The 16462-nt window shown below is 39.6% G+C and overlaps 1 protein-coding gene across 7 annotated transcripts in view; it reads left to right on the top strand.

Moving 5' to 3' along the window:
* The window catches only part of LOC100745693 (discoidin domain-containing receptor 2), a 224952-nt gene that overhangs the window by 191953 nt on the left and 16537 nt on the right, over positions 1–16462 (top strand). For all 7 annotated transcript variants that reach the window (XM_003487647.4, XM_033319604.1, XM_024366066.2 and 4 more), the window contains 5 exons: positions 6019–6142; positions 8101–8252; positions 9586–9899; positions 13572–13763; positions 15946–16038. In XM_003487647.4, the coding sequence (XP_003487695.1) occupies positions 6019–6142; positions 8101–8252; positions 9586–9899; positions 13572–13763; positions 15946–16038 (875 nt within the window). The remainder of the gene's footprint in view (positions 1–6018; positions 6143–8100; positions 8253–9585; positions 9900–13571; positions 13764–15945; positions 16039–16462) is intronic.

Genomic DNA, 16462 nt, shown 5'->3' with positions numbered 1-16462 from the left:
TTGATTCGAAATAAATATTATATTTGCTTGTCTTTTTTGTGTGTTTATTATTTGCCCCATTTTGTATGCCAATCTTTCTCTCATTATTGTTGGAAAGAAACACAAAACTAAGCGTTAACAGGCGAAATTATACGAATTTAAATTTTCACGTTTTCACAATTTTTGTTTCTATAAATCACGAAGAACAAAGAATCGGATCATTGACTTCCGATAGTTACAGGAATAAAAATAGAACGGAGAAAAATATAGGAAATGATACAACGTCAACATTTTTTTGATCTTCTGATTTTGATATCAAGCGACTAACTTGATTAATTTAGTATGACAGGCGAAGAAAGGAGAAATCTATCAGATCCAAGAAAAGATATATTAATTCATACCTTTCAAGATTTCAAAAAGATCAAGATATAATTAATCTTATGACAGTAAAAGCATTTGAAATATTTTTGATTTTGAAACTAAATGAAAAGAGGAAATAACATTGATAGACGTCGTATTGAATTTAAAAATAGTTTCCACGGGAACAGATGGAAAATGTTACGTATCATGTTTTCTGCAGTAGATCTCAAATACAATCTTCTCGAAATTGAATATACACGCATACGAATAAGCAAAAAATGAAGGCAACATACAAATTGCTCATTCAAATTACGTTTCAATGGATCTTCTAGAACACATTATCAAACAATGAATATTATTAAACTATTATACAAACATGACTAAATACGTGGCTTATTATACAATCCTCCGTACGCTCGCGAGCATGAAATTAAACGATAACATCGAACGTTCGATCATTTGAATTTATAATCGTGGTTCCCTCGATTCAAGCGTACACAGAAACTCGAATCAAAAAATAATAGAATTCAACTACTATAACTAAATTGTGGTTCGAATGCAACTGAATTCGTCGAAAAAGGACTGGAAATTGGTGAGAGGATAAATGACAGTCTCGCAGGAGGAGGATGTCGAATGGAGGCGGAAAATTTGCAGATATCCGACAGGTTGTGCAGCTTTCGCCGGTACGGGGGCGAAAATGCAGCCATGGTAATGAAAATGGCAAAAAGCACTCCGTCGCTAATTAATGGAAGATCGTTTTGTTCGTGGAATCTACCTTTGGGCGTCTGGGATTTCATCAAGTAGCACCGGGCTCGGTATTTCGATTCACGTTTTTATTACGTTTATCCGTAGCTAATTATATTGCGCCATATTTATCGCATTCGCCAACACGAGATTGCTCTTGATGTGATGCAATTATTTCACCGTGCAATATTACTCTTTGATCGCGATAAAAAAGATAAACATCCCGTAGAGTCTTGGTAATTCGACCATTGTAAAGTTCTCTTCATTTCGAATATTTCCCTCCCAATTTCGAGCTCCTGTTTCCCTTTTACCTTCGCTGCATTTTACAGCGCGCGCAACCAACCACGAAAATCTACAAGGAATTTTTTAAACCTTTACCAGAGATGGTATAATTTAGTTCGTTTCTTGTATTCCCTCTCGAGCTGAAGAACATCGCACCATCTGCAATTACTTTTCAAATTGGTTTTGTAATTTACATAACACGCTCCCGCCTACGTTTCTATCGGAAATCAAGATTCTCTTACGCAATTAAAATAATATTATTCGTGAAAGTTTGCAAGTCACGGGTCGCAAGTTACTGGTGCTAACAAATTTTCTTGTATATTAGTAATTTGTTTGGTTAGAAATCAAATTTTATGATCAAAGTATCCCATTCGATGTAGAATTGGAAAATTATAAAGGAGAAGCGCTATAATACAATTTATATATTATAATCTGTAAGTTGTCAATTTACTGATATTATTAATCGGAAAATTATTATTCATAACATTTACATATTCGCGAGATATATGCTCGTAAACAGTTTCCGAATTTCTTCAATGATTTTCAATTTAGGATTAGAAAGGTAACTTCAATCTCACGATAGGAATCGTAGATTATTGAATGTTTTCTTTTTTATTTTCGTAATAAACTCAATACGATGTTGGTTATGGAGAGAAACGTTCTCTATGTTTATGAACAAATACGTCACGATAATAAGTTCGTTGGAGCATTTTCGTTGGTTATAACCAGAAGCTAGTTATATGATGGGTATCGGTCGTCGTTTATTTCATCGAGTTATATCGTGAAACGCCGAGGGCGTATCCATAACGGAAGGCGTTTCAGCAACGTATCGGGCACGATATTTTCCAATAAAAGCGTCTTTGGGTCAATCGAACGTATCCACGTCCACGAAAAGGTTCAGGGATGTATCAATCGAAAGGGTCCTTTTGTGCGGTCAATTGATATACTCGCAACCACGGCAAACACTGTACGACCGGAAGGGAACGTATTATCGTTCTGTCCACGACGTACAGCCTGATTTAAGGGAAATAGTCGATATTTTGAAAGACGACAATACGATGATGATCGTCGTATGTATTGATAAACTGCCCTTTTCCCTTCATTTGGATTGTTTAGCTTTGTTACATTCTTTAAATCGTTTTGGATTTAATCGTGTTTTTCCCATTAAGTATTCACTTTTCTTTATTGAGACGTCTTCTAAATTTAAAAAAAGGCACGAAAGAATTGAAATGTTTAGATTTCATCTTAGCGTATGTGATTTTAAAAGCTTATTTGCTTGTTCCCAAAAAGAAATTTACTAAAATTCGGGAATTATAACGGAATTAATAGAAATAGGATGTAAATATATTATATAATTTAAAATGTAAGTACCACAATGAAAAGCGTCTTTGTAACATTTGTAATTTTATTCCGATTTACAATACATTTTCGTGTATTTATCTTTTCCTGCGTATTAATTTGCATGTTCTTGTTAATGAAATATGCCTGGGTTATAATAACGTTTCGTATGAATAATAAAGGATAAGGACAATATATTGTTTTTAACGTTCGGCGTGTGTTGTTAATTTTCAGCATTGTGCATCGGGGAATTACATTATTCAGTGTTATAAGTGGATTTAAAACGACGAAAAGAGCTTTCAGTAATGTTATTTGAACCGTTCCACGTGCATAAATATTTGGAATTACACGCGTGTTTCTGTGTGAACGATTCCTCTCAATAACTGAAATCGTTTTTCCGGTGATCTCTTTTTTTCAACCGCTCTTTAGATATTTCAATAAAATTCATAAATATCTTTATAAAACGACAATATTTTAATAATGCCATTATATTCAATAATTCCATAAACGGTTCCGTTATTAATTCTATAACAGAGAGAACGAATCCGATGAATTATTCTAACAACGAAAACTTCTCTATTTAAATTAAAGGAAAAACCGAACGATTCGACGGGCTTTTGAAACAAGTCACCGGTCGTGAATCAAAGCAGAAACATGGAAACTCTGCGAGTGATTCTTTCCCTCTCGACGGTGTTTATTGTGTAATTACTATTTTCAATTAACGCACGACGGCCGGGATCGATTATTTTTCGCTTAACCGAAGATCAGTCGAAAATGCCACGCGCTGATTGGTTTTCCCGTAATTAATTTTTCCGACGTTCCGTTGTATCAAATCATACGCAGCTGCCGATCATCGAGGGACTCGTTCGCACGCCCCCGAAGATTTCCACGTTGCCAATTACCTGCGTGTACCCCCGGTTTTCAACGATGGATAGCCGAGTATCGTCGAGCAAACAAGCGACCACGATCGAAATTAACGTCGAACCCTCCGTAGCCTCTATAACGACTCGTTCGATAAAGGATCGTGGCACGTGTACTTTCATGCCATTTCCCCTGCTCCATGAAATCACTGATACTCCAAGAGAAACCTGAACGCATCGAGTGATGAATCTCACTGGATCGAGTCAGCACTGGGTACGACTACCAATCGACGTTGCTTCGAATGCCTTGAAATACCTTCGAATGTCAGGTCATAAGGATTGAGGGAAACAGGGACAAGACTTTAGATAGTCCTGGCGGGCTAAAGAGAGCCGTTAAGAGGATCTGGATGACGCGAAGACGAGCAACGTGCAAGAAAAGGGGACGATCAGAAGTAGAGGGTGATCAGTAGAAAGAAACGACAAGGAAGTAAGGAAAGAAGGTGGAGCGAGAAAGGAAGAGGAGGAAGTGGAAGGGAATCACAGCAAAGAGATTCGAGCAGAATCTCGATGGCTAAGTGGTTATCTTATCTTAACGGTGGTTGCGCGGAGCATCTCGCCAAGTCTGGCACCCTAACGCTTCCTAAACGGAAATTAACACCCCTCCTTAGGTTGCGGTGCCCTTCTCGTCGGGTCGTCTCCGTGACGTTCAAGCGGAGGCAAGCAAAGCAAAAATCAATGGATATTATATCGCGACTCTCCGGAGAACGGTGCTCGACATGATCCCCCTTATCGGTTCTCCGGTGTAGAAGGAAGGAGCTCGGGACACGACGCTTCTGGCGAAGGATTGTTTGTTATACAATGAAAGCGTTAATTTCCTGGGGTGGCACCGTCGATCCAGCCCCGCGTTGACGAGTTCTTTCCTCGTCGTACGAGCCTACGATAACACGCGCAGGCTGTCGAGGAACGGGGACGCTCGATAAGGAAACTATATCGGACTGTGTTCCTTCGCGACGAAAATACACGCCGTCGTAACGAGGCTTGTTAATTAATAGAAAAATACAAGCAGTGCTGAAAACAAAGAGTTGAGCTTTTCGCTTCTAAGAGATTCAGGTGTATTATTTTAGAATTGACATTCTCTTTTTTCATCTTTCGTCTATATTTTCGTTTTTTATTTGTAGTTTGTTTTTGGAAGTTTCTTACTTTAACAAATTATTGATTGAAAAGAGATGTTGATTATGAACGAACGAAGCGATCTGAACGATCCTCTGATCCGATTTCCTCTGCCAGGGAGTGCCGAGACTGATAATTACCCGATGATACGGTTAAATTTTATTCAGGAGAATTACGTGGACCGTTGAATGCGTATCGATGCATTGTGTCGATAATTACGTCGTGTGAAATTATTAGCCACGCTACGCTATGCCGCGGTTCTGTGGTTCTTTCGATCGTGACGACGGCTGATATGCTTTTCATGATAAAACCAGCACCGCGTCGCCCGGAATTGAATTTTGACGGCCGAATTTCTCTTCTATCTTTTGTCTTAAATTCACAACACGAACGATATTTGGAAAACCTGGAATCGAGCGAGTGATTATTGATCCCGCTTTAAAAAGATTGCATAATCCGTAATTGAGTATTCGTTAAAGAAGCAGGCAGGTGTTGTTGAAAAAGTGATGCAGGTGATAGAATATAAAAGGCGTGAGAAAAAACGAGTAAAGAAGCAGTGCCGTGCTCCAAATGAATTATGCATCGGGTATATTATAACATGAAAGTATCAGTTTGGTGTGTAAATATGCAATGAGAATGTAAAACTGGTGGAGAAAAAATTCATGCAAATTTTGCTCATGCCTCGGACAACTTGATTTTCGGTGGTCTTATTTTATTCGACCACTTGAATAACTGTTAACATTTCGCGCACGTATCGATTCGCGTAATCGTCGAACTATACTCCATTTATATATCAATTGTTCATACCTTAATATGTTAGTCATAAATATACACAGAGTATCGTGGATAATTTCTGATCATTACCATAAGTGTATATGTAGATGTGGAAATATTTTGTGTAACCAACAATAACGAATACCTTTGAACGATTTAAATAACCAACAACCGCCAACAAATGAAATTCCTATAAAGGTAATAATTGTAATATATAAATAAAAATTCAGAATAAGGGAACGTTAATAATTATCAGCGTATAATTATCATGAAATACACGGGTGATCGGTTGATCTTTCCTCGGATATTCATAAAACAAAAAGCATGCCTCGATGGGCCATGAATATTCGGAATGCTCGTGGACGGGGTGGGTGCGCTGGGGCGAGACAGAAGTGGTGGCATGAAGTGACGGAAAGTTTCCGGTGGCGTATCGCTTTTACTCGCGTGGTATACACGCGCGACGTGTGCATAAATGTCAGGTACATTAACAGGAACGCTCAATATTCGGCCGCAGGTCTCCGTGCAGGAGGAGGGTGAGGACAAGGGACCAATTTGCCCTCCGCTTCCGGCGCAGTACCACCCGGCCGCCTGCACCATGACGACACCGCAACTACACAAAACTATCACGGATTACAGCGGTTGGTAGCGACGTTAAGTGCGACACTTAAGCCTTTCGAATTCTACGCGTGCATGCACGGTTAGGCCGATTTAAATTAATTCGAACAGAGAACCCCGCTACTCTGAATTTCACGATTATCAACGTGCCCCGCGTAACCCGTTGTCCAGAATTATTAACCGCTAACACGAAGCCCCGCCCCCAGGAACCATTTGATACGGCAAAACTCGAAATTTTCGTAATAAGCCAAAGTAGAGAGTTGGAGCCAACACGCGTTTAACCCTTTGATCGGCTCGGTGTAATATGTTTGCGAGGGAGGCAATGGTTTCGCTGGTAGTTCCAGCAAATGTACAGGTGCGCGAGATTGGGTTAAAATTAATTTAGAGTCTGAGACTGCAATGTGGAAAGCTAATATAAAGCATTAACGAAGTGTAGTGGATTCTGTTCCATGGTTTTAATATCCCAGTTGTTCTAAAAATTTATGGATATTATTTTTTAATATATTAACGTGTACGATGGATATGATTTTTTTAATACAAAAATATTTCAACGTATCAATCGTGTGGTACATGAGAACTATTGAAAGAATTTTTAGTTTTGAAAATTTTTGGATATTTTAAACAAATAATTAACACACTTGTTGAATTCTTCTATTTTTGATTTCAATTCAGTCACTATTAATTTACGTAGGAAAGTTTTGAGTTCCATAGTCGCTACATTAAATAATGGTTAATAGAAGCAGAGTACCTCGTAATTTAATGCATCGAGTTCAAAGTTTTTGTCTGCTAAAAGTAGGCAATTTTATGGTAGTTCCGCGGTGGTCTTGCTAACGTTTCATCCCTTCGATATTTGTTAGTGCGCGGTGCAATTTAACAGCGGGGAAAACTCGAAATGAGTGGCTCCACGTTGCGGTGCATTATCGAGTTTGCGTTTGACTAAAATTACATAAAATCGACGGTGGGCTATAGCCATTGGTCGTGATGATAAACGCAACACCTACCACGATATGCAAGCACACAACGTTCGAATTAAATTGCGGGTTAATGATCGATGGATTATTACAGAGTTCATAGTACTTAAAGACGAGGCTTGCACGAGCACAAATCATATACGAGCCTCGTCATTTACCAGGACCCTTTAATTCGTTTTAATTTTTATTCGCAGCTACAAAATTTTCATATATCCATGCATTCCTTCCTCGCTTATTTTCAAATGTTTAAAAGTCAAATGAAATTCCACAATGATTAATTCTCGTATAAAGCTTCATAAAGCTCAAGGAAAAGAATTCAACTTAACAACGAATACTGTTTCAAACCACTGTTTTTTGCCACATCGTGCCTGCATTGCTCAAATAGTTGACCAATTATTTCGTTTTCTGCTACCTTGCCGACGGTACTGTTTCTCAGAACGGTGTAAAATTACCCCGAGTACACTCGAACCAGTAGAATTAAAAATAAATTTCGCTCAGTTAATCCTAACTTTTAGTTCGCTATCAATTAATCACGCAAACTGCGATATATAACGAATAACCTTATATAATGCATCGAGTTAAATTCGTCTACTAGTCGCGATTTCATTGCAAAATCACATATTTCCCTCTCATTTGAAGCCATCATTCAAAGCACAAGGGGATACATAAAAACTATCATAAACCATCTCAAAGAGAACACAGAGGATAAAACATTCTTATATCATAATAAAACGAACGTGTAACAGAAGAAAGATAGTGCTCGGTAAAAGAAAATGGCCGAGAGAGAACTCCCCTAAAAAAGAAACGAAAGAGGAAAAATATAAAACGAGAGGAAGTGCTCGTTTGAAAGTTTCGAGGAACATGAAGCGGGAGCAGGGGTAGGACGCGGGATGGGGGGGAGGGGAGGTTTGAAACGCGCCCGGGGTAATTTCTTTCGTGCACGGCGGCCATCGTGTCTCTAACCTTGTCAAAATTCTTTTTTCCTTTCCGCTCACGGTATCGGCGGACAGGGATCACGGAAGTGCAGCCGGTTATTCCGCTGTTGCTGAGCACGGCGATCAATCTTGCCAGGCCAATTCCGCCGGTTCAAGAATATCCATCTAATCCGCCGCCCATACCGCCACCACCGGAAAAGTATTACGCCAGCACGGAGATCTGTAAGGTGAGTATCAAAAATGTACGGCAGACATGCGATCCGTGACGATTAGTCCTGGTCGCGGAGTAGTTTTGTGGGCTGACGGTGGGAGGGTATTAATGCGGGCCACTTGGCCTGAAACTGTGTCAAACACTGGTTCGTGACTCTGGGATCTTTCGTCGCCATCGTGGCAACTACTTGAATCGTTTCCCTTTCGCGAGCCTTGCCGCGAGCTTGTCCAATGAATCCTCCTAACGCCTCGTTGTTTTCATCAAGCACACATACATACACACGCGCGTGTATGGTCAGTTATGTATTTTACGTTCTATCGTGGTAGAGGCAATTAGCGTCGTGATTAATTTCTTGTATTTCATTCTTGTTTTCTTTTTCCTTCAAATTTTTTCGTCCTTTTTCTTCGTCTTTCTCGCTTTTTTCTTCTTCTTTTTGGAAATTAGGGCGCTTAAAGTTCGCCGTACAGCGTCCAACGGCGCGTGCTAAAACGATTCGCGCAGAGTATAATGAAGCTTAATGGATGAAAAACAAGGAAACCAAAAAGAGCTATCAATCATGACTAATGTGAGACTTGGGAAAGGAAACGTCTTACAAAAGCATACACTGATCACCGGCCGATAGCGTGAGGCCTGTGATTATTGATTGTATAACGTGCATGTAGTAAACGAGTATTTTAATTTGTACTCTTATTTTTGGACTGACTACGTTTGCCCCAAATCCTTCGCGTGATTTTAACAGTGGAATACTATAGCGAGGTGTTGCTAATTCGCCATTCATTTTTGTCTCGGTTATTTCTGTGAGATGGTAGCTTTTTGTTATATCAACTATGCGGAAGTCAATGTGATTAAACTTCATTAAAATTAATCGTTTGATTCGTGAATAATTAGACATTCATCGTTGTAGTCTGATTCTAGAATTGAAAAGACTTGTTCAATACCATATTGGAAATGTTTGCTATATTATTTGTTTCCTATATAGAGCATACAGCATACATCTAGCATTATATGTTAAGTATAGCATTGCACGGCTATCCTTTTTGCGGTCCTGCAACTTTCTATATGTCCATGTCGCTTTACTTTCAATCAACATAATAACAAAAATAAAATAAAAACAAGAATAACAAAGAAACATTAATGATCCAAAAGGTGCAGCAGAAATAAAATTGTAAGAAGAGCTAACATTTATCATTATTAAGTTAACGAGTATAGACTCGTAATGCGATTAAAATGTATGAAAATACCGTAGATGCGAACCAAGAAGAAACTTTGAATTTTCTTCTAAAATATCTCTTCCTAGGTAACCCGATACTGATATCCATGGCATTACCACGTCTTGGTTTTTATTACAGAATTCCCTGCCACCGTTACCGCCGTCTCCGACACCGAGCACGCCGCCGCCAATGAGCGCGAAAGCCTCCAGTAGCATGACAAGCTACAGTCCCGAGGATATGCTTACGGAGGAGGAAGACGAGGTGCCCGAGTGCATCTTAGACTTCCCCCGGGAGAAACTCAACATCGTTGAAAACCTCGGCTGCGGATACTTCGGCGACGTTCACATTTGCGAGGTCGACAGGTTTCCTGGATACGACGAAGTTTTCCGGAACACTAGCAGCGACCTGGTGATCGTTAAGTCCCTGAGACCTGGTTCCTTGGATGCGCTTAGGTAAGGTTCTTGTATTATCGAGCATCGCGGAGTCGTCGAACCGCGCATCATCCGGAAATTTCACGATATTAAGCAAATAATTTCAAAAGTGTCGATAAGAATTATTTTCAGTTTGTTCATATTCGAAATATCAAGACGCGTGGTACAAACTCAAATATTTGCACCGGTATTGTGAAAATAATTGGCAGGAATTGTATATATTCTTCGTCGAAGAATGTTCGTGGTATAATCATTGTGAAAGTTTTGCTGATAATTTTGAAAAACATGAGGTTTCTTCAGATTTAAACTTTTGCGATACTGTGATAAGTGGTTAGGTGGTAGATGGTAGATATGGTTGGTTAGATGTTATTAAAATAATTGATAATGATTGTATATATTTATATATATGTTTCGATGAAGAGAATTGATAGTAGAGTACTTTCGAAAGTTCCATTTCAAATTCAAAATTTCACGACAGTCGTATGTTCGGTCGAGTATTATCAAAATAATTGGTAGGAATTGATTGAGATATTTTTCATCGAAGGAGGGATTCTGGTATAAATTGATTGTACGTATGAAAATTGGCAGAGAATTTCGGTATGACAGCCGGTGCAGAAGCATTGGCTTCGAAATGTATCCAGCTGCAGCGCAATAAATTGCCGTCGTGTCAATAGCAGAGTAATAATTGAGTAATAGTTTGTCGCGTGTGGCGCACGTAGAACGGTTGTTACAGCGCGTGAATGAAAACAACGTATCGGAGGCTGTTATTGACAAACAAGCGAACGATCCTATCCTCTGAACGCATTTACCTTTCTCTGGAATACAAAAAAAAAAAAAAAAAGGAGAGAGAAGCAGAAAGGAATGAAATGAAACAGATACCCCATGTAGCGAATCCTATAAAACGAACAGGAAATTATTAAGAGTATCTGTACGAAAGCAAATTATCGGTTCGTGTCTCGAGAATGAATAAACCTTTCAGTCGACATTCGCTAAGTATTTTTTGTTACGATTTACCGTGGTAATTTCTTCACGCGCTTGTAAGCGAAACAGAAGAGGGCGTCGCATGGAAAATCGGGAATCGATAGCAGCTACGGCCATAATTAAATTAGCCGATAGAAATGAATCGAACAACACGTTATTGGAGTATTCGTTTACGTCGCTAAATACAGTGGCCGGAACTATTAAACGTCCGATATTTCACGCCAATCCAAAAATATGGAAAGTATAGCATAATCGGGAGAAAATTATCCCGCTCAATTATACACCGTTATTCTGATTCATTTACTATCCATCCCAGTCTCCTCTCTCTCGTATCAACCAAACGGGAGAGGAGATTTGCTGTGAAATATAGGGCATCGATAGAAAATTATCCCAATCGATTATATTTAGAGAGGCCGCGTTAATACGATAATTCGATAAACGTGGCGCAAAGTGATTTCGTACATAATGACGTGGCCCGTGTATTAAGTTGCTGCGACGCGATAATGCAGAGAAAGTGTTTAAACGGTCAGTGACTGACGCATAATCGAATAACTTGTCCACGCCGTTGCTACTTTTCGCGACGGTTTGGCCTTTAACGGTTCCTAAAACTGTCTGGATCGTTGCCTACGATTGACAATAGCTTGGTAATTTACAGTACAGAAGTTTCCCTTTGACCTGAACCTCTCTGACGACGCTGCTCGAACCACGAGGAAATTGTTTAAATCCGATCCTGTCTCGACCGTCCTTTTAATAATCGAGTTAAAACGTTTTTAATGCGCACAAAGTAACATTGTGACTTCAAGTTCCTGGTTGTGAAGCTTCTTATTAAACAATTCTGAATATATAAGCTTATGAGGGAAAAGTAGAACGCGTGTTGCTTTGATTTCATTCAAGCTTTTGTTAATAATATACTGCATATGAAATGTAATGTATACACTCTGCCAGGTACATATTAATTTTTAATCATAATCATTCAACGCATTCGTAATTGATCAAATTTTTATTAACTGCAGTGATATATGCCAAGAACTAATTTTCAGAATTTCAATTTTGAGATATCTACAGAAATTAAATCTGCCTTTATTAGAATTTTATGATCACCTAATAAAAGAATAATTAATAACAGGGTCATTTTAATTATTTTTGAAACACCAAGCAATACGCATAAACAATATACAGCCATCTTAAGGATATCATAATTCTGAGGTGTATTAATACAATGGAGTAATGAATTATTGACTGTTTATGTATATTTAAATTAAATGTCTTGTACTTTCTATATAGATAAAAAATTATTTATATATATTGAAACAAATTGAACACAGCTTGAAACAAATTTGAAAGAAGAAATATGTATATAACTAACAAGCTAAGAGTCGATCGATTTAGGGATTGGAAGGCAAAGAAGTAGGATCGGAGGTACACGATAAAGCGTGTCCCGGCAAGGAACACGCGCTGCGTTATCGCTGGCGCAGCGAAAGGATGATCCGGGTAGACAGGATCGGGGATTACAGAGCTCGGCAACGGAACGTTCGCGGAACGTGTATTGTTGTCGAACGGCCTCTTAACGGGACACCGGAAGTACAATCGTACTGGTTTATTCCTTTTTCGCGCGACAGACCGCCCGATATCCACGCCAGCACAAGAAACGGTAGAATCCTCCCGATAAAAGCGACAAGAAAGAAACCTGTGACGTCTTCTATTGCCTGATATCTTCGATTGGATTTGTTATATCTTCTTTAAAAGATCAGGCAATTTCATTTTCCAGCAAAAAGAAACATTTAAGATAAGCCGTGTTTTCATTGAAACTTTCCGTTTCTCTAAACAGTTCTAAGATATTCTTCACCGTCTTTCATCGTTTCAAACTTTAATTAGAAAAATTCGGTGTGAATTTTCGAAAAACTACGATCCAGCATACGTCAGTCGACGAGAAAGTTTCGATTCGCTTCCCTACTACTGAAAAGTTCTTCTCTGACCCCCAGAGAGACGCATTTTCCTGTTTGCGAGTTGACCTGCCATGGCGTTAACCGTGCAACTTCTTTGTCGCTTGAAATTAGCCAAAATAGTGAAATTTATTAATTAAAAGCCAGTGGGACGGGCCGACGTCGAGTTTCCACCGGTTAACGGCCGCCACAATTACTGCCTGAGGAAACCGGCGGGATTCGTTGAAACCAACGCTGCAACTTTACGCCTGACATCGTATAAATGCAGCCGCTTCACGAATAACAACGCGTCCTTACGCAAATAACATACGAATCCATGAAATCGATCTTCGTGCGCTGTTGTTCGTCCCACGACCGAGCCTGCTTCCGACGTTGTTACGTTCAGAAACATAGCCCTTATCGAGATCCTAAATATTAGACAGCTGAAACACAAGCAGCAAGCTCTGTTAAACATGGAACTTGCGAGTGTTCTCGAAACGATAATCTCAACAGTAGCCGTTATCCCTGGGCCCGTGTTACGTAGCTACAATCCCTCTTCTATTCTTGCCGTTGTTTTCCCATCGCTCGTCCCTTTTCGTCGCTCCAAATATATAGAACGAAAAAGAGAAAGATAGAGAAAAAGGAAGAGCTTACGGGTACAACGACGCGATACTCGCAGATAGAGTGCTCACATTATTTCCAGTATATCCGCCAGTATTCAATAGCCGTCTGGTTGGTAGGGCAGCCGACTATAAAGATATTACTTCCGAGTGTCCCATGTATTTTCCAGGATAGAATTTCAACAGGAAGCAAAAAGACTGGCACGGCTGGCCGATCGGAATGTCGCGCGGCTACTCGGCGCCAGCCTCGAAGACGATCCCATGTGCATCGTATCGGAAAATGGCGAGTACGGGGATTTGAATCAATATCTGCAGAGCCACATCGCTGAAACGTCTACTGTGCACACTGCTAAGACCCTCAGGTATAATTAATTACAATGTCTCGTCGGAGAAATGGTACTTATTAAGAATGAGGCAGGATACACTGTAAAGATCGCTATTAGAGTCTTAAAAATGCTATTTGCTTGTATCTTTATTTAGTTTTATACGTCAGTAAGATATTGGTACGATGAATATCAAAGGATTATAAAGTATCGACACGATGAATATCAAAAGATTATAAAGAGCCTTGTGAAGTATTTCGTTTTCAGTATGATTCTACGATGTGCTTGATATTAGAACCGAAGAAACTTTTATCTACGATATACGATTACTTTAATTTCGTATGAGTTTATTTGCTGTCAAAGAATTATTTTATGAATGGCTTTATTTCTTTGATTTTTTAGCCATCAATTCGCAACAACCTGTATAATATGAACTAACTTGACTTGAAAGTCAAGAGGCACAGTGACCTTTAAATATTCAACATATCTTAGAATATGAAAAACTACTGGACAGACCATTTTAACTAACGGGAACACGTTATTTAACTACTAATGTAAGAGAAATAGTAAAACGTATCCAGCGAACTTCGGATAACGTTTTTTCCTTAATTACGACAAACTAAAGCATGCTGTTAAAATGAGGTATCGATTGCTATTGGCACTATCGACACATTGCTGGCGACAAAATGGTGTTCCATTTAACGAGAGAGTTGAGACGCGCAATGAGACCAACCTTTTTCATCTTTTTAGCCCCGCACGCGTATGCACGTCAGTTCGAATGGCGTTGGAGTTGCGCGTGGAAACGCGACGTATCCGCGGATCGTTTGGAAAGTGCTCGAAATACGAGAAATCGGCTGAAAATGAGAGGCGAACGACAGAGAAGATCATCGGTGCTCGTGACAGCTGTCGGCGCACCGTGTTTTTCCCGTGCGTTCGTTTCCGGTGGCCACTGCAAGAGAAACGACCGATAGAGCTCGTTCACTCTTTGTCTTCGTCCAGTGCGGGGAACCGTATCGATCTACAACCAGCTGGAAATTTGCGTACCGAACGACTCCCTGACAAATATTTCGCCACCGATAAAACGAAATAACTCGTCCGCAGTCTGATACATTCGTACGTCACCTGATTTCTAACGAGATAAACGTTTCTGGAAAGTCGGAAAGGAAGGATAAAAAGCACGCGTTGCGTCGGTTCGAATCAGCATACGTTCGACGAGTCGTGCTTCCATTTACGTATGCCGTACGATGAACGAAAATAAATCGCGCGCGCGAGGAAGTGAACCGAAAACAGAATTCACGCACGTTGCACGAACAAACATATATTCGTCTCTGTCGTTGTACGTTCTTGCTGGTTAGAAACTCGTCGCTATGATAACCGAGAATTATGACGCTACTAAGGATCGATAGTTTTGTGAGAATTTTTATTCGACTATCTTTGGTTGAAATGGTAGGTATAAAGTAGAATGTAAGACAACTGAAACTAAAGAACAAGTATCATTTAACAACTAACTCAGATACACATCTTTTACTCTTCTATTTTTCTATTTCTATTACTTCTTCCACCAAACTCTTGGGTGTGCTTACATTCTTTCGTATAAATCCTAATTTTATCCTCTTCCCATATTACTATTCTTGTAATTAAAGCGTCCTCTTCAGTATTTTTGCATTTTCGCCTTTTAGGAAAAGTTATATTATACAAGCTGTTTCAAAATAATGACAAGTATGTATTGTAATTTGGATGAGAAAGGACAAGGTCGATACAGAGAAAACGATAGAACTTCGGTTTTGTCAGCTTTAAAATGGGACAGAAGAACATTTTAACTAAAAAGGGGAGAAAAAAGAAAAAAAAAAAATAGGAAAGAAAGAAAGAAGGATAGAAAAGGGGCAAACGTTAAGAACGTTCTACTCGTATACAATACTCGCCTTGAATAGGAAATAACACTAAAAAAGGGAAAGACCAACAAAAAGAACACCAAATTTATATCTACGAATGCAGAAGGGAATGCGGTCGATCTGGCCAGCTTTTGTCGTTAATGCAAATGGTGGACGCGCGTTCGTCTGTGCTTCGAAAGCGTCGTCATTTGCGGTATTGCGAGCCGATACCAACGAGTCGCTTTTGTGTACGGAACGAACGTTTAAACGTGTAGACTACCACGTACACGAAGGCAGAATTTCACTCCGCGAAACTTCTGAACGTAACCGTCTCGTTCTTCGTGTTGCAGTTTCGGCACGTTGGTTTACATGGCCACGCAAATAGCATCCGGCATGAAACACCTCGAGGAAATGGACTTCGTGCATCGGGATCTCGCCACAAGGTAACGACAGACAGTTTCTCATAGATTACTTTAAGCCGAACTTTGTCGATCAGTCATTCCCACGTTCGATGGTACAGCCACGTTGCTGTTTCGCCACATGAACGCAAACGCGTTTTCTCCGTCGACGGTTCGTTCGACCACGGAACGCTACTTTTGTTTGGGCATCCGGTCGATCGCGCATGCTGTTCGAACTGTAACTTCTGTGCTTTGGTATTTCTAGCAAAATTGTCGCTACAGTTTTGTCACATGTTTCGGGGAATGGTATAACGATCGATGGGAAATGTAGCGTGTAACTGTTAATGCACTGGGCGTTCGGGACACTTATATTGTTGTGCTGGTTAATGAGCTTCCACTAAGTGTAATTGCTTTTGCAGGTTTCTATTTTAATTATTTTCGAGTAAATGAATTTTAAATCCATTAATAT

Source organism: Bombus impatiens, unplaced genomic scaffold (assembly GCF_000188095.3).
Source record: "Bombus impatiens unplaced genomic scaffold, BIMP_2.2 scf_0197, whole genome shotgun sequence".
Classification (NCBI taxonomy): domain Eukaryota; kingdom Metazoa; phylum Arthropoda; class Insecta; order Hymenoptera; family Apidae; genus Bombus; species Bombus impatiens.
The sequence above is the reverse complement of the archived record's forward strand: the minus strand, read 5'-3'. Positions and strand labels throughout refer to the sequence as shown.